Genomic DNA, 23559 nt, shown 5'->3' with positions numbered 1-23559 from the left:
ATTAATTTGTACTCAACTGGAATACAGACTTGAGATATTACGAGAACCTATTTGTTCATAAAAAGTTTAAAATTTTGCTATATTATAAAATCTATTATAAATATTTATATATATATATATAAAGGAAATCGTGTTAGTTACACTATTTATAACTGAAGAACGGCTTTACCGATATGGCTGAATATTGGCGAGGAGGTAGTTTAGAGCCAGGAGACGGACATAGGATACTATTTATTCATTTTTTTTAAGTTATGCCCTGAAGAGTTGCTTTTTATTTAACTTACAAATATTATAAATGCGAATGTTTAGATGGATGTGATGTGGATGGATGGATGGGTGGGCTAAACTAATTAAGTTTTTTTATATATCCACGCATACGGAGTCGGAGACAATAAAAATTCAAGACGATACTTGAAGGTTACTTAACTCATGTCTTCATTTATGCAATCGGAATATATATATCATTTAGTGTAACCCTTAGTGTAGATTTCTTATAGTGAATATTCCTTAGCGATTTAATAACATCTCTGATTATGGTAAATTTATTCGTTTAATAATTTATAATTTAAATTGAACTTTATGATAATTAGCTTCATAGTGTTTCGTAGTTCATAGACAATGAAATTAGCCTTCAGTGTAAACTGGTGTGTAATTAATTTTATAGCCACTTATTTACTGAACTCTCCAGAGCTTTATGTTTATGTGGTTTGAAGCAATATGCACTTTAGAACGTGCTTTAAGATAGTCTAGGGAGAAATTATTGTTTACAGTGAAACCAATGTTTAAAGAGGTTGTATGTTGTTTCGGTATCACCAGCTCACTATACGTCTCCACTGAGGGGCTCGCAGCCTACCCTAACTTTGGAGTGACTAGGCCATAATTATTGCTGGCCCAGTGCGGGCTGACTTCACACATATCTTTGAATTTTTTCGCATATATATGCATGCATCACGTTGTTTTCTTTGACAGTAAGAAAGTCGGATATAAATTGCTTTCAATTTATTTATTTCCAACTATAAAATACTCTAATGCAGGCTACACACGTTAGGTTTTTTACGACAGATTTTAACAGGCAGACTCTGCGTGTGTGTGACAATAGTACAGTTACCCTAGAATTTGACTGTCATGACATTTGTTTTAATGTTGTAGTTTATGTTTTATCATGAATATTTATTAATGTGTCACAATTGTCAAATTTTAAATTAAAAAATTGTAAATATATAGGTTAACCACTTGACTTGCAATCAGCAGCTCTTGGGTTTGAATCCCACCATGTACCAATGTGATTTTCGATTTACATATTTACATTTATCCGACGTTCTTACGGTTAAGGAAAACATCGTAATGTTATATGCACATATCTGAGAATTAATTCAAAGATATGTGTGCAGTCAACCCGCACTGGGCCAGCGTGGTTGACTATGGCCGAATCACCCCTAACTTAGGGTAGGCTTCTACGTTTAGTGAGCTGACGATGCATGTATAGCTTTGCCTACAAAAGTTACTTTACTACAGTTAACTGTCATGGAAAAGCTAACGTGTGTAACCGGCTTTATTGATTTCTAAACGTTCCCTTACTGCTTAACACTGACAGGTACGGAGTTGCGTGCACTGATGCTATCTGTAAAGTCGGGCTTGACTGATATTACGTCTTTTATTGTTATTTACTACCGTTGAAATAGTAAGGAATGTTAAATTTGACAATCGATGTGATATTTATTTGGGGGGCTTGTCATGCGAGGGTAGTAAAACGGATATTGAAAATCATGTTGTCATATTAATGGCTATTTTTTTATTTAGTGAATTTTATCTTAAAATCTAAGACTCAGGGTATTGCTTAACAATAGCTATGTACTTTGTCTAATTTAAATTACTAGATTATATAAAATGATATATATATTATGTACTTCTTTGTAGTTCTTCCTGTCATTTAACACACGATTTCAGGTCAAGCTTTAGTCTTGTAATTTTTTTGATAATAATGGTCATTTATATTTTATCTTTTTTTTTTCAGGTAAGTTCAATATATTATTTGGACGTTTTTTGAAGTATATATGTAAGTACAATATAGAAATTTCATGCATTTAAATTAGCATAAAGTTATGTTCTAAATAAGCTACAAAAATGTCACCGTGCGGCCTTTTCATAATATCTTGTATTTACGGAGAAATAAAATTCGGAATAACGAGCGGTTATCACGAATTTCGATGTGGGTCAAATGAATAATATTTTCAGTAGCAGTTGGAGTGTTAAATCGGGTTTGAATGACCAGATATTGTTTATTTTAACGTTATAAGAGTTTCGACAAATTCTAACTACGCATTTTCACTGTTGAAGCCTCTATTCTTCTGATTTACTTTTTGAAAGAAGACAGTTAATTTTAGCTCTAAAATTTTTGTTTAGAAGTCTTCTGTCAATTATTTTCCTGGTAATATGTCTCAGAGTTCACTTAGACCAGTGGTTCCCAAACTTATTTTCTCTACTGCCCATTTTGAGAATAAATATTTTTTTAACGCCCCCATATTAGAGTTTAAGCAATCTTTTAATTCATATTAGTTGATGTTCACAAGTTGTTGTTGAGAGTCGAGAGCTCATGCAGTCGTTGTCTAAGAGGCCTCCTAGCTAAATAAAATTACAAATCACCCCCCAGGACTCTACACAACGCCCCCATTTTCTTTCTGGGTCTCTTACCGCTCCCCTTGAGACCTGCATTGCCCACAAGGGGGCGTTATCGCCCAGTTTGGAAAAAACTGATTCAGACCTTTTCTAACAAGGATGACGTAAATTTAAGAAACTTGGCGATTTTAGACGCTACAGAGGTATGAATCTACGATCTTTGTATCGCATCACCAAAGTCATTCCAGCAAGTATATGGTGCACTTGTAACGCAATCGCGACGCAACGATTCAAGTTTCGAAAGATTTACTTTGTTTCGTGTACGGAAGGCCTTACATGGGACTACGATACAAAGGGTGTTCTTATTTGTTAGACTCCTTTGTTTAAATTCAATTTAGTCTTCACAGTCATTTCTCACTGGTTTCTTGTTACGAGACGAATGGAAGTCTTTTTAGACAGCTGGTGTCTATTTAACTGAGATAAGGCGGTTAAAATTTTGTTATAATGTTTTTTTTAATATCTGAATATAAAATTATCAATGTTATAGTTTTAGCAAACACCATGTATCAAATTGTGTAAAAATAGTTAAAAAAAAGTGCGTAATTTGAGTTGCACTTGTTGTTTAATTATAAATGTTAGGGCTTCTGTTCGTTTGCCAATAAACTTGTATAAAATATATTTGAAAATTAAAAAAAAAACAGTAAGCCATGACCTTTTTAAAGCGAATGTTTGGATGGATGTTTGTTAGAAGGTATCTCCAAAAACGGGTGTTGGATTTTGGCATGTATGTAGAACATAGTCTAGAAGAACACATGTGCTACTAATTAAGTTTGTTTTAATTCCTCGCGGAAAAAGTCACGGACGATAGCTAGTGTATGTAAGACTAGATCCTTAGCAAAGAATCTCGGTAGTAATATATTATCGATACTTTAAAACTGTCTATCGTCTAATGTTTTAATAAAAAGCATCTTTCGTAACAAAGATTGATGGAACTGGATTCGATAAAACCGCTGACTTAGTGAAAAGGGATCGCACAGATTTGTTACACTTGATTTTCTTTCTTGTCGCACGTGTTTTTCACGAGCGAACCGTTTTAAATCGTTTAAACGTTTAAATTGATTATGTGAGTATGAAATAACGAGGGTTTAGAAGGTAATCTATACTTTTAAGACACCGTAGTGAACATATAAATGCGAATGTTTGGATGGATGGATGTTTGTTTGACGGTTTCTCTAGAACGGTAGAATAGATCGCGACGAAATTTGGCATAGATGTAGAACATAGTCTGGAAGAACACATAGTCTACAAATTAGGTTTTTTTTATTGAGACTAGTAAATGATGTTCATGAAACTTCGGTATGTTCCGAAGAAGACAGAGAAGGTGGACATCATAAAAACCTTAAAAATATTAAAATGTTTTTTAGTTTTTACCGCATCTTTATATTTGCACTATATTATTTTGGTAATTTTGGTGTTATTTTTTATTTATATTTATTTATAAATATTTCTGTCATTGTCACAGACATAAAGACGTAAGTAAGACGTTTTATTATGTCTATATATTTGTCATATATTTGCGCGTAATAAATGTCTGCCGGATATAACGTTTGACTGCCACTTCCTATTGGCATCCTCTTTGTTCTGTCTTACGGCAAACTTGCTAGACTATTCTTGTATTGATAGGAAATTGAATTTAAATACTTTAACATCGAATTAACTATCATTTAACTTTTTAATAATATTATAAACTAACTGTCGCTCGTAAATCTGTCCGCGCGTAATTAAAAGAAGCTTAAAAAGCCTTTGTGCCAATTCCGCGTTTCGTCTGATGAGTGTGCGTCCCGGAGGCCCTAATTTAGTCCTCTTTCCCTTTCCACCCTTTTTCTTATAAGGAAAGGATGGGAAGTGGAAGTGGACTTTCCGGATGAGAAGATGCATGGAATTGGAAAATATTTTCTTTCTGTGCATTCTCTCCTCCGTCGATTTAAAGTAGGCAACGCTTGTATAATTGCGTATGCGACTTCAGGTGGCCGCTCGCTCGTTTGCCACTTTATGGTATAAAAAAAATGTTTTGTTTCAATGAATTTTACTAAACAAGATGAAAATATCAATGGCAAAATAATGTTATCTGCAGTTTGTACCATGTTATATAAAAAATGTTTTCAATAACCAGCCGCGTCTTGTTTCCCAATTTACATACTTTTGCTATATCTACGTGTAGGCAATGATATTGTTGCCCTCGGGTCTTTGTTGAATGTCATATGTTTGGGACATATTAACATGTCGGAGGATTCTTTATTCATATTGAAATGATGCTTGAATCACGATAGTATTTTAAGGAAATATGTAACTAATATTTTATAGTATTGTTTGTATATATTTTTTGTTATGTATCAAAATACGAGTAACTATCTAATAAGTGGTGAATAATCTTACTAATATTATAAATGCGTACTTATAGATGGACATTTGTTAAAAGTTATCTCCGGAACGGCTCCATGGATCTTGTTGAAACTTAGTATAGATGTAGACCATAGCCTTAAAGAACACATAGGCTACCTTTTATATAATTCCGCGCGGACGGAGTCACGGGCGACAGCTAGTATGTAAATAAATAATTGAATAGACCCGCTTTGTGAGTTACGGACCGTTGTATCCATTGCTGGCTCGCTTGATCGAATGAATCTATAATGTGCACGGTAGCCAGCGATGCATGCGGACTGGCTGGCAACAAGACGGAATTCAATGACTGTAAAATGTTCAAACCGAAGATGTAGAAATTGAATTTCTTTGTAGAGATCGTCTAACTGTCGCATTTATCGTGGGTTTCCGAGACTAGAATCTATGTATATGATATGTCGTCAACACTGTGTTTCGTCTTTATTATGGGGTTTTTGGTCTCAGAAAACCACGGTAAGTTTTGTTAAATGGTACCTAATGCTGTAGCGTAGGATTAGTATTAGATGTACAGAGAAGCGATTGCCAACGCATTCGTTAGCGCGGAATAAAAAAGTAACTTCAATTTCTCAGACCCGTCAAATCAACGGCTGGGTTGCCGAAAAACAGACATAAATTTAAAAATTTGATTTTCGTTAAAATATCATAAAAAAACCTTGTGTTCGCTTTTTTCGATAGTAATATCGACATCAACATAGACCCTACAATTTTAATTGGAAAAATATAAAATACGTTCAGGGTTGCCACTGATTTTTGAGATATAAGACTAAATGTAATTTTTTTTACACAACCCTCAATCCTTTGGTAGTGGAAATCCACGTTTAAGGTTATATCAAAAATATAATAAACATGGCTTATAACAGAAATATATTTAAGTAACATGCAGAACGAAACGTGTTACGTTATTGCATCGTACACTCATCTCCATAACAATATAGGCTACGGTACGTAACAACACGTAACGACTTTTTCTATCGATTGTACCGCGATTGTTGCGAATAGCGTGTGCGTGTGAGCGAAAAAAATATTCGCGATACACATCGACGCGCTCGATAAAAAAATATCAAGTTATAAGCGTTAGCGGGTTATTATTTTTTTTTAAGAATAATTAAGTCATTAATTATTTTTAATCGACTTACTTTTGAAAAACTTTTAATATCGTTATTCCTTTCGTTATCTTTGAAAAAGAGAGTTTCTTAATCTACGCATCTTGGTCGGAAATTTAATTATACTAATATTATAAATGCGAAAGTGTATGATGCATGTGCGTAAGTTTGTATTAGATGGATGGATGTTTGTTACATTGTATCTCAAAAAACTTTTTTTTTTATTCCGCGTGGAACCGCAGGCGATAGCTGTACGGAGATAATTTTAAAAATATTTTTAAGAAATTGAATAAAATTGCACTGTCTTCGAAGTAAACTACACTTTAGTAATTTATTTTTAATGTTTGATAGGTTTAATTAATTTTTATTTAGTAATATAGAAAATACTTAATGGTAAATTACAAAGGTTCTATCTTGTACCATACACTATCCGCTTGAGTTTTCCGGCATATTGTGAAAACTTTCACTAGTGCCTCTTTCTATTTTATTACAAACATAATGTCTATTTTACGCTTCATACACGCAAATTTCGCCCTTTCAACTGTTATAATAAAATCCTTTTTATCGAAACACATAACTATAAAAGTACAAAGTTAATTAAAACTTTGTTTAATTGAATTTGAATCTTATTTCATGAGACATAACGATTATTATAAGTGTATTTGTTTGTTTAAATCGTACGCGGAAAGACTGCGTGAAACAACTTGCAACTTACGTAAGTAATGATTAATGAGATTGCATTTGATTAGAAATAATTAAGTTAAATATGTGAAAAACAACACTTCCTTGTTTATATAACGAGCACACAGAGTCATTTGGTTACTTGAACAATTGTTTAGTGTAGATTTGTCACTAAATCTACACTTAGAGACTTCCTTGTGCATCAGTAAGTACTGTGGTGGTATGTAGTCGACGTCATGCCTATTATCTTTGACTAAAAAGATATAATATGCTTTGAACGGGGATTTTGGTATTAGAAACCAATTATTGATAGTCTTCTTCGCTATATTTTGTGTTTTGTCTTTCGTAATTAATATTTCTACAAGTATTGGTTAATGATGTTGATGACCCTTCTTCGTTATTTCTACTAAATTTATAGGGTTCCATACCTCATAGGAAAAAAACGGAACCCTTATAGGATCACTTTGTTGTCCGTCCGTCTGTCTGTCAAGACCCTATTTCTCAAAAACGCGTGAAGGTATCAAGCTGGGATTTTTTATCTTATAGTAGAAAAATTGTTGCTGTAGCTAATTTTGGTGTAAATTACGAGTCGATGCTGTATGTTTGCTCTTCGGTCTGAACTCTTATAAATGGCGTTGTCTTATCTCGCTTGTTCAGACCAAGGATGAAGAATTATGGCGGCGGATGACTAGGCCTGAAGTATTTTGATATTTAAGTTGGCTGAAATAATTTTTTGTTCGATGATTTGTGTTTTGTATGATGTCAGTCATTGAAAAATATAAATAATATTTTCTGTAAATACTATACATTGATAAAACAATCATTTACACAAAAAAGATTTTAATTTATCTGAATTATCGTCAATTCATGATTCTTCAATAAATTTGCTATAATTTTATCTATCTTCAAAACCTTTTTCGTGTTTTTGAGGTCTGTATTTACCTTTACATTACAAAACAAAGATTCAAATAGACATCTTTACATCGGGATCCCTTAACCTACTTTCCCATTCTACCGAAGCGACGAACACTAGAAATAAAAAGGAGTAAAGACTACGAATCTGTGCCGCAGCCCATTTTCTCACATCCGTCGCCGAAAACCCTGCAGATGCGAAGAGTAGCTACCAACAGACACTATTGTTGGCTGCGAGAGGAACACGTCAATTAGTACGTATTGAGACGCGCTAAAATAGACAATAGCCAGAGATTGAAGTGACGGATCACATTGTTGTCACTGTTTACCTTCTCTAGTTATAGTTAAGTCTTTAAATCATGAGCGGCTGCGATTTTCGGTGTGGTCATCTTTGAAAATATTGATATACTAGCTTTAGCCCGCGACTTCATCAGAGTTGAGTGTATAAAATGTGTAATAATAATAACCTTTGCCAAATATCATTAAGATCTGATTAACCGATTTTGAGATACGTAGTAACAAATATCCATACATCCAAACATTTTTAAAGCCTTTTCAATAATCTCGTAATGTTGGTCATGGTATAAAAAATCGTTTTTATGGTTTTTTACGTCGACTAAATCACAAAATGTCGCTATAAACACTTTTGCAACACATCCCTACAGCAAATTGATTATAACCGTTACTGGATTATTTTCTAAAAAAACTTTCCCATTCTTGTATGTTATCAAAACAGTAATTATATTAGTATGGAAAAAACGATATTGCATTAACATTTAATTATTTTTCATATCCGCTTCCGCTTGTATATTAAACTACATAAGTACTGACAATACGATGTGAGCTACAAAGTCGCATGTCTGCTCAATCGACTAATGGAGGGAAAAGATAAGCCGTCATTATGCTCAGCTTGAAGTGTAAATAGCTTTAACTTAGTTCTTTTGAATGTAACCAACGTATCTTTGTATTTCATAAAGACTTTAAATATTAATGATTGTATGAATTTAGATTTTAGGTCTAAAAAAAATAAATAAAAAAAAACTTATCAAATCATGGTTACCATACACAGACGACTCAGACGATTTAAAGGAACCCAAATTCGGTGAGGTTGTGTCGTTTTCATTGCGAAGTTCTTACGACCTTCCAACACTACCAGAACCATGTCATCATTATGTATTGTCACGCGATTTACATATGTATGTAAAATGTCAGATCAATCAGTAACTGAGAAGTGGATTAAATTTGCAATATTTCATGACAAACATCAGGATAGGTGAAAGTAAGATAAAAGGTTTTAATAAAAACAAATCATTCATAAATAAAATTTTTACTTAATAAAAGAGTAAAGCTACCCAGAAAAATATTGAAATTCATAGAAAATTAGGGTTGCGAGTTTTGTAAAATGTTATCAGATTATTTGTTAACTTACTAATATTTCTTGGTCCATTCAAACTAAGCTCTATGCTTGTATTAGGATATGGTTTACGACAATAGTTGAATTGCGAGAATCGAACTCTCGACTTCATGATCGGAAATCCGTACCCTTAACCATTAGGCTATTGTCGCTCATTTAATTGTATTATATTTTAATTTTATGAGCAAACGTCTACTATAGATTTGATAGTGAGGTGCTTTTACTTGGCCAATATGACGTCATTCAACAATATTGAAGGCATTACAACGGGCGATATAATTGGCAAAGTGCACACGTGATCGACATGCGACGTTAATCATGTCCCATACAGCACTAACCCGTCAGTCAATGTCAGCCGGATAGGAGGCGATTTATATGCGGTTACATCGTCTATAGGTACCCTAAGATATAAGTTTATGACCCGGTGTTTAGATTGATTGTAGAATTACAGCCTAAATCTGTTATCGATCATTAAGATATGAAAGATAGTTTAATAAAAGTGACGGATAAATTATTAAGCTTCATCTAATATATAAAATTCTCGTATCACTATGTTAGTTACCATCATCATCATCATCAGCTCACTATACGTCCCCGCTGAGGGGCTCGGAGCCTACCCTAAGTTAAGGGTGATTAGGCCATAGCTGGGCCAAATGCGGGTTGGTTGACTTCACACATATCTTTAAACTTCTTCTCAGATATGTGCAGGTTGCATCACAATGTTTTCCTTCACTGTAAGAACGTCGGATAAATGTACATATGTAAATCGTAAATCGAAAAACACATTGGTACATGGCGGGATTCGAACCCCTGAGCCACCGACGCTCAACTCTTGATTACCATACTCCTCCGAAACGGCTTGGCCGATTTTTTTAAGAAATTATATATACATATTCAATAGGTCTGAGAATCGGCTATCTATTTTATAATCCCGCGCGGACGGAGTTGCGGGCTACAGCTAGCTATAAATTTGTACTTCCATTGAAATGGTATAATTAGTAAATTCAGTATTATCAGCAATTACAATTAAGATGTTATTCTACTGATATACTAATTACAGTCAGCTATTAGGCTCTGTAATTGGTCCATTAAAATGTAGCCGAACATTGTCGTTCGTCAGATATAGGGCTGCTAATTTTGAAAAACATGGTCGGCGAAAAAACCAACATTTACTGAGTTTTTTACGTCACTCACTCTTACCTGAAGTGGTTAATATCAAATCCATACATTAAATATTCATGGAAACTTAACCTAAAATAAATCCCATGTAATAGAAAGTTGGTACGCGCTAGTTTAGTGTCTATTCTCTCTGCTATCGAAGGCCCACACTTTATTTGGTAACCTTGATGCTGTTAACTTGTTCCAAACATAGGTGACAGCCCTATTCAGTCCCCAATGGACGGTCTCCAGTATGGACGTTTGAATTGTACGTTAGAATTGAGAGCTACTCTATCGCACTTACATTTACAGTTAGGATACTATGGAACGTTGAAATATTGTAAGTTTCGAATGTAGGTTGACCATGTGTTGAAGATTGTAAGGATAGTCCCGATATGTTAATGTAATTGTTAGAGTTAATTTGTTATTTCACTGTATTATCTAGTTTATCAAATGCAAACTGATGGTCTTACTAATTTTTGATACAGTTGTTCTTCATTAAAATACTAGCGGTCTACCGCGAGTTCTTCTTCGAAGAAGACAAAGGAGTCTATAATATGTTCGCTTGTATCAGCTACCTTCCCGACAAAGTCAAAGTAAAAATCGGTCTAGCCGTTCCGGAGTTTATCTGGAATAGACGCGGCCTTGTAGACATACAGACAGACAAAAAAATTGAAATCTTGTACACTTATCCCATGTTCGTTATGACCATAGTAGACGCAGTGTTCATACAAATTTAGGACACGGAAATAGAATAGGATCGATATCGAAGTCTGTCACGTTGTAACCGAGCACGTTGCAGCTTCCATTGTTGGTTTACAAAGACCTTTGTAAACTGATAGCTCTTGAAATACCCAATGAAATTATCATCTACCTACGCTACCTTTATTGTATATGAACGCATATTCAATGGCAATTTCAGATGCGTTTGCCTACCTTCAATCGATGGAGGAGGAGACGCATAGAAGAAGAAATCTTCTTCTTCATATGCATCCTCCATCAAATCCACTTAGCTTCCAACTTATTCTCTTATACCAAAAGTGTGGGAGAAAGGGGCTTATCAGACGAAAAACACTTAACGCGTATCTTCTGTGTGGTCGTGGTATTACAACGGACGAACCTACCAATACGTGCGAAGATGTTGTTGCTAGCGTCTACGATTGTTACGTATATAACATGCTTACTCATTGTAATTGTATTGAGGTGTGCAGTGAAGATGTGTTTATTAAGTCTCGTACAACGTGTTGCGTGCCAGCTGGGTTGCATCTCGCTTTGATGTTGTTCATTTGTTTTGCACCATCTAATTACACGCAATTGATTTTATAATCATCGTGTGTGAAGTGTAACATTCGCAAATGTTATTTTGATATTAATAGTAGGCTATTTGCAGCTGTGAAAATATTTAAATATGTGTCCGGATGTCTACGACTAAGGCCTATTCAACCCTAACATACATTACGAGGTCTTCAATAAGTATGTGAGAGCTGCATTTATAAGTTTGGCTATAACTAACAGTTGCCCGCGACTTTGTCTGTGCAGAATTAAAAAAATATCTATCTAGTCTATGTTACCCAGGGCTAGTGTAGCTTTCCAACAGTGAAACAATTTTGCGAATCGGTTCAATGGTTTTTGAGCCTATTCAATGCTAAAATGTAATTTTTTCATTAACTTGATTTTCTATAAGCTTTATTAAATTACTAACATGTTGATACGTTTCAACATCAAATAGTTCCGACCAATCGTGTTTTTATCGCATCGAAAATCGTTAAGTGTTAAATAGATTTCATTTCCTCCGCTCGAAACACGTCCGCTCGCCTCGGCGGTCGAAGCGTGAATGCCGGAAATGTAACATTTTTTCAACAAAGTCGTTTATACGACTTATCAGAATTGAAAGAAAATTCTATATTAATGGAAAACTAACGAAAGTCGTTTAGTTGGAAACGCGATAAATATTAAAAATGTTTTTATTTGCAAACGGCAAAGTTATACTGTCGATAAATTTGTTTGCATTTTTTATTATAATTTCAAAGTTATCAAGCTAAAATTTCATGTTATTACAAGCTGTCGCCCGCGACTCCGTCCGCGTCGTATTGTAAAAAAATTATTAGTAGCCTATGTTTTACATGTATGCCAAATTTCAGCGTGATCCATACAGCCGTTCTGCTGACCTTTAAACAAACATCCATCCATCCGTTTATAATATTAGTAAGATTAGATGAATATTCATCTTGTTTGATAGAGTTGGAAAAATACTAAAAGCATTTTTTTCTGAAAATTGAGTTATGACGGTTTACTTAGGAGCCGTTTTGTTGAATATTTGCATTAAATTCACGTTTGCGAATAGAATAATTAATGTATGATATTAAACTGTCCGCGTGGAGAATTCACTGTTGTATAATTTTGTTGAATGGCTTTGTATGGGGATTGTTGTTAATGAGCTTGTCGAGTGGTTTAAATTATAATTAATTTTACTGACAGTTACTTGGTTTAAGATATCTTTAATTAATTTTATTTAGTAGTTTATTTCTTTAAGTTTAAACAGGATGCTAAGATCCAAAAGTCATGTAGATTCCTTTAGTATAGATTTCTTGAACTATTATAAATTAAGCAATCATTAAATTTCTCTTTAGTGTCTGTCTGTACAGAGAATCTGGTCTCAGAAGCTCGTGGTTTATCTTGTCATAAGTTTTATTAAAGTGAAATTTTACATTATTATATTTAATATTTAAAATACAATCAGAATTCGGATTGCATAATGTTGATGACAGGCGCTTATCGTGTTCGTTTATGCCGTGTCAGACAATGTCACCGACAATCAGGTCAATTACAAACGTATTGTTAATTATTCATATGTTAATTAAACCTCATATTACTAATTATAACTTCATCAATATACTATATATGTAACTATGTTAGCTGCCATTTACATGGGCGCTTTTTTAACGCGCTTTAAAGATAATAGAACAAATGCAACTGCAACTGCATTAAACAGTGGTACAGCTCGCTTTAACAGCTTCCCTCGAATTGTCCCGGCTCGCCCGGTGATATACCACGACCACACACAAGACACGCGTCAAGTGAAAGCCGCGTTTCGTCTGTTGAGTGTGCGTCTCGGAGACCTAATTAAGTCCTTTTTCCCTTCCTACAATTTTTCTTATAAGGAAAGGATGGGAAGTGGAAGTGGACTTTCCGAATGAGAGGATGCATAGAAAAGTTTTCTTTCTGTGCATCCTCTCCTCCGTCGATTAAAAGTAGGCAACGCATATGCAATTGCGTTTTATGGGCAACGGTCACGTCGCTATTTCAGCGATTTCGGGTGGCCGCTCGCTCGTTTGCCACCTTATGATATAAAAAAAAACTATGTATCTGCTCACATGTTAGCGCTTTTAAAACGCGATGCTTTTATATCGCCCATTTTTGCATGTGAAGCACTGGTGAAAGAATACTAAAGTGAGTTTAAAGCGTTTGTCGCTAGAGAGCCGTCAACGCCTAGATTTAACGCGGCGTTAAAAAAACGCCCGTGTGAATAAACACTTACGGGTCAGTGAAATTAAAGTCAATGTAAGTTTTTTGTCTCTACACTAAAAATAGTGGTCCTAATACTAGTAAAATATATCAAGATAAAAGGATCAAAACGAACCCTTACACTTTAAACTAATTTGATAAACTTGTATAAATTTGACACAAAAAATATATCATTTTGGTTGTTTAAAGTTTTAGTTCATCGTGTTATCAGTCCATTGCAGGTATCTTTTTTATATAAAAAAACAATAACTAAAAATGTAAAATACCATTGGCCAGGTGTTGTTAATAAAACAAAGCGTTTATTTGTTTAATGTAAAATTAATTCTCGTATTAAGTTTTTATGTCCTTTCCCCAAACATTGTACCCACCTGTGGACATACCTTTATCTCTTCTGGATATTAATAATTTTATAGCCTTATAAACTGTTACAATGTTATATTAGTCTATTCTTTAAATACACTGTAATTAACATCAAAATAATATGTTGGAAAATGGCTTTACTGTCCATAAATATTCTGCTGGTTCCTCTGGTATTGCTGATGTCCATGGGCGTCGTTGCACACCGGTGCCCCGTTGCTCGTTTGAAAAAAAAACTCGTGTTAAAGATTTCTTTCTTTTAAGCAATGTGATTCGAGGTTGTTTGCTTGCTTTATTATACTAATTAATTGTATGTTAAAACATTGAAATCTTTGATGAAATTTAATTTAATAATATAAGTTTGTATTGAAAGCAGCCACTTGGATTCGCAGAAATAGCGAAGCGAACGTTATCCATAGACATCCGTTGCAGATGGGTAACCCACCTTTCATTGACAGAGGTGGGGATGCACGGAATATTTTGCCCTTCTTATTATGTATGTTTAACACGTTATGTGCCGCAATGATTTTTAAGATGACTTGCTTTTGTCGCATACTGTATCGGCATTGAATGTGTTAAATTAATGTAGTAGTAATATAAAATGCTCTTTTATAGTAAAAAAGTTAAAGCAACGTTTTTACTTATATTAAGTTGCTTCAGTTTAAAATATAAAGACGAGCTCAAAATAATTTAATTTCCTTAAGTTAGTGAAGCAAAGTAACATTGAATTAATTAAGCCGTTTTAATTAAAGTTTTCAATAAAATTATCCAACAACGGTTGTTTTCAATTTCGAGTTTTCTTAATGATCTTCTTAACTTTTATAGTTATTTTTGTTTTTTTTTATGTCATAGGAGTAGATCCTTTCAAAATTTCTTTTTTGCTTTTAAAAATGTTCTTTTCTTAGTAAATTTGACGTAGTAATTTATTCTCTTTTTATATATATTTTTTTCTATCAACATTATTAAGCTTCTGAAAACTCCCTAATCCCCTGTCAAGTCCAAACCAATCAATCTCGATAATCTATTCATTGGAATGGGCATTATAAGGAACGATTTAGTTGAAATATACATTTCAATCTGTATAATCTCGATCAATTTACGCTAGAAATAAATATGTTGCACCTCAAAAAGATTCCTGTAATTCATAACTAGTTTTCGACATCGACTCCGCCCGCACGGAGTTAAAAAAAACTTAATTAGTAGTTTATGTGCTCTACCAGACTACGTTCTACATCTATGCCAAATTTCATCGAGATCCGTTTAGATGTTCTGGAGATACTTTAAAACAAACATACATCCATCCATCCATTCGCATTTACAATATTAGTAAGACTAGCTGTTCTCCTTTAGCGTGCGAATCCGTTCGCGCCTGATTATAAAAAACTAAATTAGTGGCCTATGTGTTCTTCCAGACTATGTTTTACATCTATGCCAAATTTCATAGAGATCCGTTTAGTCGTTCTGGTGATACCTTCAAACATCCATCCACCTTAAGTTTCACATCTATATCTTATATGAATATATAAAAGAAAGTCGTGTTAGTTACACTATTTATAACTCAAGAACGGCTTGGTGAGGAGGTAGCTTAGAGCCAGGAGACGGACATAGGATACTATTTATTCATTTTTTAATTATTTTTTTTTTCAAATTTATGCCTTGAAGAGCTGCTTTCTATTTAACTTACTATTATTATAAATGCGAATGTTTAGATGGATGTGATGTGGATGGATGGATGGGTGTTTGAAGATATCTCTAGAACGGCTGAACGGTTCTTGATTAAATTTGGCATACGTATAGAACATAGTCTGAAAGATACGCTACACTAATTAAGTTTTTTTTTTCATATATCCACGCGGACGGAGTCGCGGGCGACAACTAGTTTATAGTATTAAAAAGAAATAAGATTAGTAAGATTATTGATATAATGTTAGTTACCCCCAAATAAGTACTATTTTTACCTATTTTCTAATCTGTTTATTTTATGTTACTCGTGTTACTTTATCTTTGCGTAGATTTTCTATCTACGTTTCCTAATTTGATATCCTTATCTATGTTTGTATTAAAAATATTCGTGGATATAAATTAAACGATATATTATTGGATGATATATAATTTATTAAAACAATTTTTACATTGAAAATATGCTTAATTTTATCAAATCAAAAACGAAGCACAGTACACAGTCTGTTTTCACAGACGAAATATGTTGCATGGTAACATGAATGTTTATAATGTTATAGAATTTAGTATCCTTTTCGATGACTTAATCTATGTTTACTTAACACTTTTGTTACTTAATAAAATTATAAGGTAATTAAAAATCATGTATGTTTATAAATACAAAAAAAACACTCTGTATATGAAAATTAAGCTTACGCTAGGTCGCTAAGCGACTTATGTTCGTTGACAGACACGCGTGGACGTTTCTATTTGTCGTTGCCAAAGCCAGAGATATCCAACAGTATCTTTATATATATAATTTTTCTGTGAGTGTGTATGTCACTGAACTTCTCTCAAACGACTGGACCGATTTTGATGAAATTTTTTGTGTGTGTTCAAGGGGATATGGGAATGGTTTAGATTCACAATTTTGTCAGCTGGACATTGTTTTTTTAATTAATTTTAATCCCGTGCGGACGGAGTCGCGGGCGATAGCTAGTATTATATATTACACTACACTATAACAGCTCCATCTATTTTTAAACTCGATCCTGTCATGTTTGGCATCATATCGCAGGCTGCTAATAATATAAGTTTAGCAACCTCTTTGGGTTCTAATATTTTTTTCAGACCTAATTCAGCTATAAGATTGTCGTATGCGTAGTTTACATCACCCTCATCAATGTTTAAATTGTGTATCAAATTAGTTCGTGTCATTCCTGGATTTATAATATTGACTCTAACACCTTCGGTTACCATCTCCATTGCAGCGTGTCTTGTGAACTTTTCCAATGCATTCTTTGAGACATTATAAGGAAGTAATCCTGGTTTATACCTTTCTAAGTACGAAGATCCAATATTAACAATGTTTCCTTTACTTTTAATTAAATGTGGTGATGCAAGTTGAGTCAAATAATATGGTACTCTCAAATGAATTGCCATCAGTTCGTCGAATACGTCGATATCACTCTCATGTAATGTTCCCAGTTTTAATTTACCAGCACAATTCACCAAAATATCAATCCTTTTGAATTTTTCAACAGTTTTTGTTATTACCTTTTCACAACTGCCTGCTTGGATTAGATCGACTAATATACATAATGGTACGTTTCCACTGATTAATTCGCAATGTTGTGCTACGTTTTGTAATCTAGATTCATTTCTACCTACGAGGCATAGCTTTGCTTTGTACTGTGCGAACATTTTAGCTGTTTCAGCCCCGATTCCTGAACTACCTCCTGTTATTATTATAACTTTGTTCTCGAAATTGAATTCCATCTTTACCTTTATTTAGCTTAGAATGTTCTATAAGTCGAAAACACTCACTTTTAAAACACTTTTACATCTAATTCTTTTTCAAAATCATTTTAATGACTTTACAATATTTCTTTACTCGATTTAAACACTGTTATTTGTATGTTGTCACTGCAAATACTGTCTTTATCATATCGTAAAATTCAGCACAGTCATATCTATAAGTCCAGTTTGCCGTTTTATCGCAATATTTTTTTTTGATATCGCAAAATTAAATCTATTTACTTCCATATCAATACTTACTCACACTTATTGGTAATTTTCATGAGTAATATTAAGGAGTAACTGCCACATTTGTGTCAATAACTTTCCTTCTAAAATTACTCCCATAGCCAATATTTGAACAACTTTCCGTTTGGCAAAAGACATGGGTTCGTTGATATGACTGCCAACTTCCAGTAATGGAGAGGGGTTTGAAGAAGAAGACCACCATTTAACAACTTTGAGTTCTACAGTAAATTCTATTAATCGTTACTTGTTGTACATTATTTGTATATTCGAAATTGGATATTTTGTGCTACCATTTTGACACAGTTATATAAAATGACTAAAGTAAAGAGGATGCTCCATCTATTCCTATATTAGAACCGTTAATATCTGGGAATAAATCACTGGCTATTATACATATTAATTTTGCAACTTCCGAGGCTTCGATAGCAACTCTTGTAGGGAAATGTTCTGATATTCTTTTATACGTAGCTTCTAAATATTGAGGCTCGATGTTTATATTTCTAAGTAGATTTGTTCTCGTGAATCCTGGGTTAATTGTATTTATTCTTATTCCTTCACCATTGACTTCAACCGCCGCTTGTTCTGAGAACATTTGGAGAGCGTTCTTAGTTATATTATAAGTTAAAAATCCTGATGTATGTCTGTGAGATAGTGATGCTGCAATATTAACTATGTTCCCTTTAGTCTTTCTTAAATATGGTACAGCTAATTGACACATGTAATACGGTACACGGAGATTGATTGCGATTAATTCGTCAAATGTATCAATGGATTGATCGAAAATTGATGCCATTTTTAATTTGCCAGCTCCATTTATGACCACGTCTATTTTACCGTGTACCTCAATGGTTTGGTTGATGACAGTTTCACAGCTACCTGGATGTGTTAGATCTAGTATTATGCATAATGGTAGTAATCCATCGATTGTACAGTCTTGTGCTACGTTTTTTAATCTCTCTTCGTTTCTTCCGACTAATACTAGTTTTGCTTCGTATCTTGCGAATAGTTTTGCGACTTCCGCGCCTATACCAGAGCTAGCACCGGTTACTATGACAACTTTATTTTTAAAATTTATATCCATTTTTTCTTTTATTCAGTTTTTACTACACACGTACACTTTGAATACAGTTTTTGTATATACTGTGTTATCAGGTGTTTTATGATATCTACTATCTACTATTGAGTTATCGAATATTTTCACGAGTAATAATTTTTAATTATCGTTATTTCTATTGGACAAAGACATGATTAGTACCATGTCATAAAATTTAACTTGATTTTAAAAACAGCACTTTCTACTCCTATCTTGTCTGACAAGTTTCTACGTGAATGGATGGCTAGGTAGGGGGATGAGTGAAGAAATTATGAATGGGTTATGTGAAACAGGATATGAGGAAGAAAGGAGTCAATTCAGTTATGACAGCTGGTGGAGATGTATTTCTACGTTATAAGGTGGAAAAAGAACAATATGTCACCTGTATTCGCGAAAATAGCGAAGCCTACGTTGTCCATAGATATCCCCAATTGCAGATGCTTTGCCTACATTTAATCGACGGAGGAGGGGACGCATACGCGTGAGGGAATATTTCCCCTTTCTGTACATCCCCTCCTCTGTCAATAAGGATAGTACATAAATGTGTCGACACTACGCAGGAAAATACTCACTTATTCATAAAAAAGTTTAAAAGATTTCATTTTAGGGATATTGCGAGAGACTCGTGAGCGTGACAATTGACGTGCAGTACAACCCGCCGCGTCACGTTAGCGTCGCTCGCGTGTTTACACGTGACGTGACGCCGGGCAGCGTGTTTACATGCCACGTGTCGTCTTGACGTATTGTTTTCTCGCTCGCAGGCGGTAAATTAAAACTAGAGTTGGCAAATGAATTTTAGAAATTCGTTGTACGTTTTTTTTTTCGTTTTGTTTTTGTTGCATTGTTGTATGTGTTTTTAATCCGAGTGATTTGTCGCAGGCGCTTGTTTTTTTTTCTTTCGTGATGTATTGTTGAGAATATATTTCATTTGATCCAGTTTTTGGATGTTCGAGTTTTAAATGTTTGTTTTTTTTTGTCTTTCATACAAAATTTGTATTGTTGATAAATTTGTCAAAATACAACTTTATTTAATGATTAAAGATTTTTATTTATTTTGCTTTAACATCTTAATATAAAAACTTAATTAACTACTAATATTTTTTATTAAAAACATAACAAATTTTAGCTGCTGTTCTAATTTGTGCATGAGATTACAGATGTCTTAAAAAAATAATCCTACAAAGATAAGGTATTAATAATTACAGCTACAAAATAATATTACAATAAAAAATAACATCCTGTAGTTTCTAAAACATCGATTTTTTTTCTAAAGTAACAAAATTTGTATCGCAATCAAACTAGTTTAGTGAGCGTTTACAAACTCACTATAAAAAACAAACAAATATTTGTAAACATTCAGTTCGAAAATGTTTCATATGTAAAAATTAAAACTTAGATTTAATTCTAATTCCATTTATGCCCGGTTTGTTTTGTACCAGTGCAGTGATCGATATCAGCGCTGGATTGCAACTGGAATGTAATCCCAAGATAGTATGCATTGTGTTGGTTTATATTTTTCTTAATCCAGCGCTAATTTCGGTCGCTCCACTGGAATAATTCAAACTTGACATTAGGGAGCATACCCATAGTACGTGACCAATTTTTGAAGACTGCGCGCATACTTAAATTACTTGTGAATAATGTATTATGAAAAAGAACAACTAACGACTACGTCACAAAAACCTGAGCCCCCCCCCCCCTTACTGTGACTGACCGTAGTATTTTAAAGACTCCGCTAAACCCCTCAAAAACGGGACAAGTAGTATGGGTAAGTTCCCCTATTGTTTGTAAGTCTAATAGCGTTTTACACTACATTAAAAATTTTACAAATTCTCACATTTCATACATTTTCAAATAACACGCATAAGTAAATAAGTCTCAAAAAGATTTGTCACGATTTTCTTGTCATTGATATTTTTTATCTTATCTTATAATATTATAAGTATAGCAAAAATATCATAAGCCTGTGCTTAATATTACCTAAATAACAAAATTCTAAAGTAATAAGAGATTATCTTATATATCAAATTCTCGTGTCACAATTTTCGTTCCCATTCTATTCCGAAACGCCTTGACCGAGTCTCATGAAATTTTGTGAGCATATTGAGTATGTCTGAGAATCGGCCTACACCTATTTTTAATCCCGCGCACACGGAGTCGCGGGTGACAGCTAGTTATATAAAACAAATTTTAACACGAGGTGGCACCACCGTCTAAACATAAGTTATTACCAGTCAGATTCGGATGTTCATATCCAGCTAAGAACAGAATCATCTTGGCAACGTCTTCTGGCTCATTGATCACCTGAGGCTGTGCTTTAGCTATTTCATTATACGTAAGGTCCATTAAGTCCTCGTCCACGTTAAAATTAGCCAAATAATGTGTCCTAGTCACTCCAGGACGCACAGCATTCATTCTAATACCCTCGCAAGATAAATCCCGGGCACCAGACACGGTGAAGCTTTGTAAAGCACTGGTTAATATCGCACTTAATAGAAAACCAGGACGATGTACGCCTTTATTACCAAAAACATTGACGACGTTACCTTTTGTTAGTTTCAAGTAAGGTACACATAATTGACACAATTTATATGGTACACGAAGGTTTAAAGATACCAAATCATCAAACGTCTCCATTGAGTTCTCGAATAGAGACGACACAATAGTTTTGCCAGCACAATTCACTAAAACATCGATCTTTTTATAAGTTTCCACTGTTTTTTTTACAACTTCTTCGCAGCCACCGTCTTCAGTTAAATCAACACGGACACATAAAGGTCTGTTTCCGTGAAACGCTTCGCAAATATCAGCAACTTGAGTTAAACGAACTTCGTCCCTTCCAACAGCGGTTACCAGGGCACCATGGGATGAGAAGAGTTTAGCCGTTTCGGCTCCTATACCAGAACTTGCACCAGTTATAATGACTACTTTGCCTTTTAAATTCATTTTGTACGTGATACACGGTCGGAGTTCGTGATATAACTGAGCTTCAAGGTCTGTCAAATCAAACAAACCTGTCATTAACCGGCGGACAAGTTCACACACGTCATCCAGCGTGGCCGTGATTTTGATACTTAGATTTTTAAATGACGGGACCTGTCAAGCGCGCATTTTGCCGTCTTGCTTCTTACTAATATTATAAATGCAAATGTTTAGATGGATGGATGTTTATGTTAAGGTGTCACCGGAACCGCTGCATGGATCTTGCTGAAATTTAGCGTAGATGTAGAACATAGTCTGGAAGAACACATAGGCCACTTGTTAAGTTTGTTTTTAATTTTGCGCGGGCGGAGTCGCGGGCGAAAGCTAGTTGCTAAATAGAAGTCAGAAAGACTTAAGTGTTCAGCATAATATGCGCATGTCATTTTTAATGAACCCTCGAAAAGTGGCAGAATGTATACAGTACAACGACTGCTTTTTTGCCTAGTCCATTACTCTGTAGTCAAAGATCCCGATAAATCTTTTTATGTACTTTATTCAACTTTGTCAATGTCATGATGACTTGAACTTCTTGTCTCAAATATTGTTGATACCGTATTCTTCCTTACTGTGAGTTTCTCAAACTAAAATCTCTCTATTTAAAATATATTGTTATCTCTATTTTGTCAAAGATAATGACAGGGATGACGATACTTTTCATACAGATAGAATGTTATCATTGTTATTTTTATAATATTATAGCTGTCGCTCGCGGCTCTCTGCGCGATATTAAAAAAAAAGTAACCCTGTGTGTTCTAGACTATGTTCTACATCTATGCCAAATTTCATGAAGATCCGTTGTACCGTTTCGGAGATACCTTCAAACAAACATCCATCTAATTCGCATTTATATTAGTAAGATTGTTTTGTAAAAACCCCGTTCTATTGAAGTGAGCTTTGCGTATATACATTTTAGTTATCAACGCAGTACAGACCCGAAGTTGAAATAAATCAACAGTGTGATTGTTTTTGTTGACCTTTCAACTAGCTTTTCGTATTCCACGAGTTATTTGTAACGTTTTTGTCACGTGTTTATTCAGATTTTTCAATGAACTGCGAAGTGAAAATTTTATTATTCATGAGTATTAGAGTATAAATATTTTTTGAACTGCTTTCTTAGATTTTTGAATAGACTAGACTAGATTGAAGATTCTGTATTTAAAGATATTTTATAACATATTTGTGAAGTTGACTTTAAGTTACAGGTTACGACGGCACGTAAATATATCGTAATATTATCAAAGAGCGTCGGTGGCTCAGTGGTCAAGCACTTGATTTGCAATCTGCAGGACCTGGGTTCGAATCCCGACATGTACCAATGTGTTTTTCGATTTCCGATTTACATATGTACATTTATACGACGTTCTTACGGTGAAGGAAAACATCGTGATGCGTGCACATATCTGAGAAGTAATTCAAAGATATGTGTGAAACAAACTCGCACTTGGCCAGCGTGGTTGAGTATGGCCTAGTCACCCCTGACTTAGGGTAGGCTCCGAGCCCCTCGGTGGGGACTTATAGTGAGCTGATGATGTAATATTATAAATGCGAATATC

General features: G+C 34.2%; 3 protein-coding genes across 7 annotated transcripts in view; 1 reads left to right on the top strand and 2 right to left on the bottom strand.

Annotated features, from left to right (window-relative positions):
• The window catches only part of sm (heterogeneous nuclear ribonucleoprotein L), a 228295-nt gene that overhangs the window by 111131 nt on the left and 93605 nt on the right, over positions 1–23559 (top strand). The window lies entirely within an intron of this gene.
• Positions 16868–17670, bottom strand: LOC106125763 (uncharacterized oxidoreductase TM_0325-like). The gene has a single exon (XM_013323091.1). The coding sequence runs from the start codon at positions 17662–17664 to the stop codon at positions 16900–16902; it is 765 nt and encodes a 254-aa protein (XP_013178545.1). The 5' UTR covers positions 17665–17670; the 3' UTR covers positions 16868–16899.
• Positions 20631–22032, bottom strand: LOC106125762 (uncharacterized oxidoreductase TM_0325-like). The gene has a single exon (XM_013323090.1). The coding sequence runs from the start codon at positions 21968–21970 to the stop codon at positions 21215–21217; it is 756 nt and encodes a 251-aa protein (XP_013178544.1). The 5' UTR covers positions 21971–22032; the 3' UTR covers positions 20631–21214.

This window comes from Papilio xuthus, unplaced genomic scaffold, assembly GCF_000836235.2.
Source record: "Papilio xuthus unplaced genomic scaffold, Pxut_1.1 DF825783.1, whole genome shotgun sequence".
In the NCBI taxonomy this organism is placed as follows: domain Eukaryota; kingdom Metazoa; phylum Arthropoda; class Insecta; order Lepidoptera; family Papilionidae; genus Papilio; species Papilio xuthus.
Note: the sequence above shows the minus strand (reverse complement) of the source record. Positions and strands in the feature narration are given on the sequence as shown.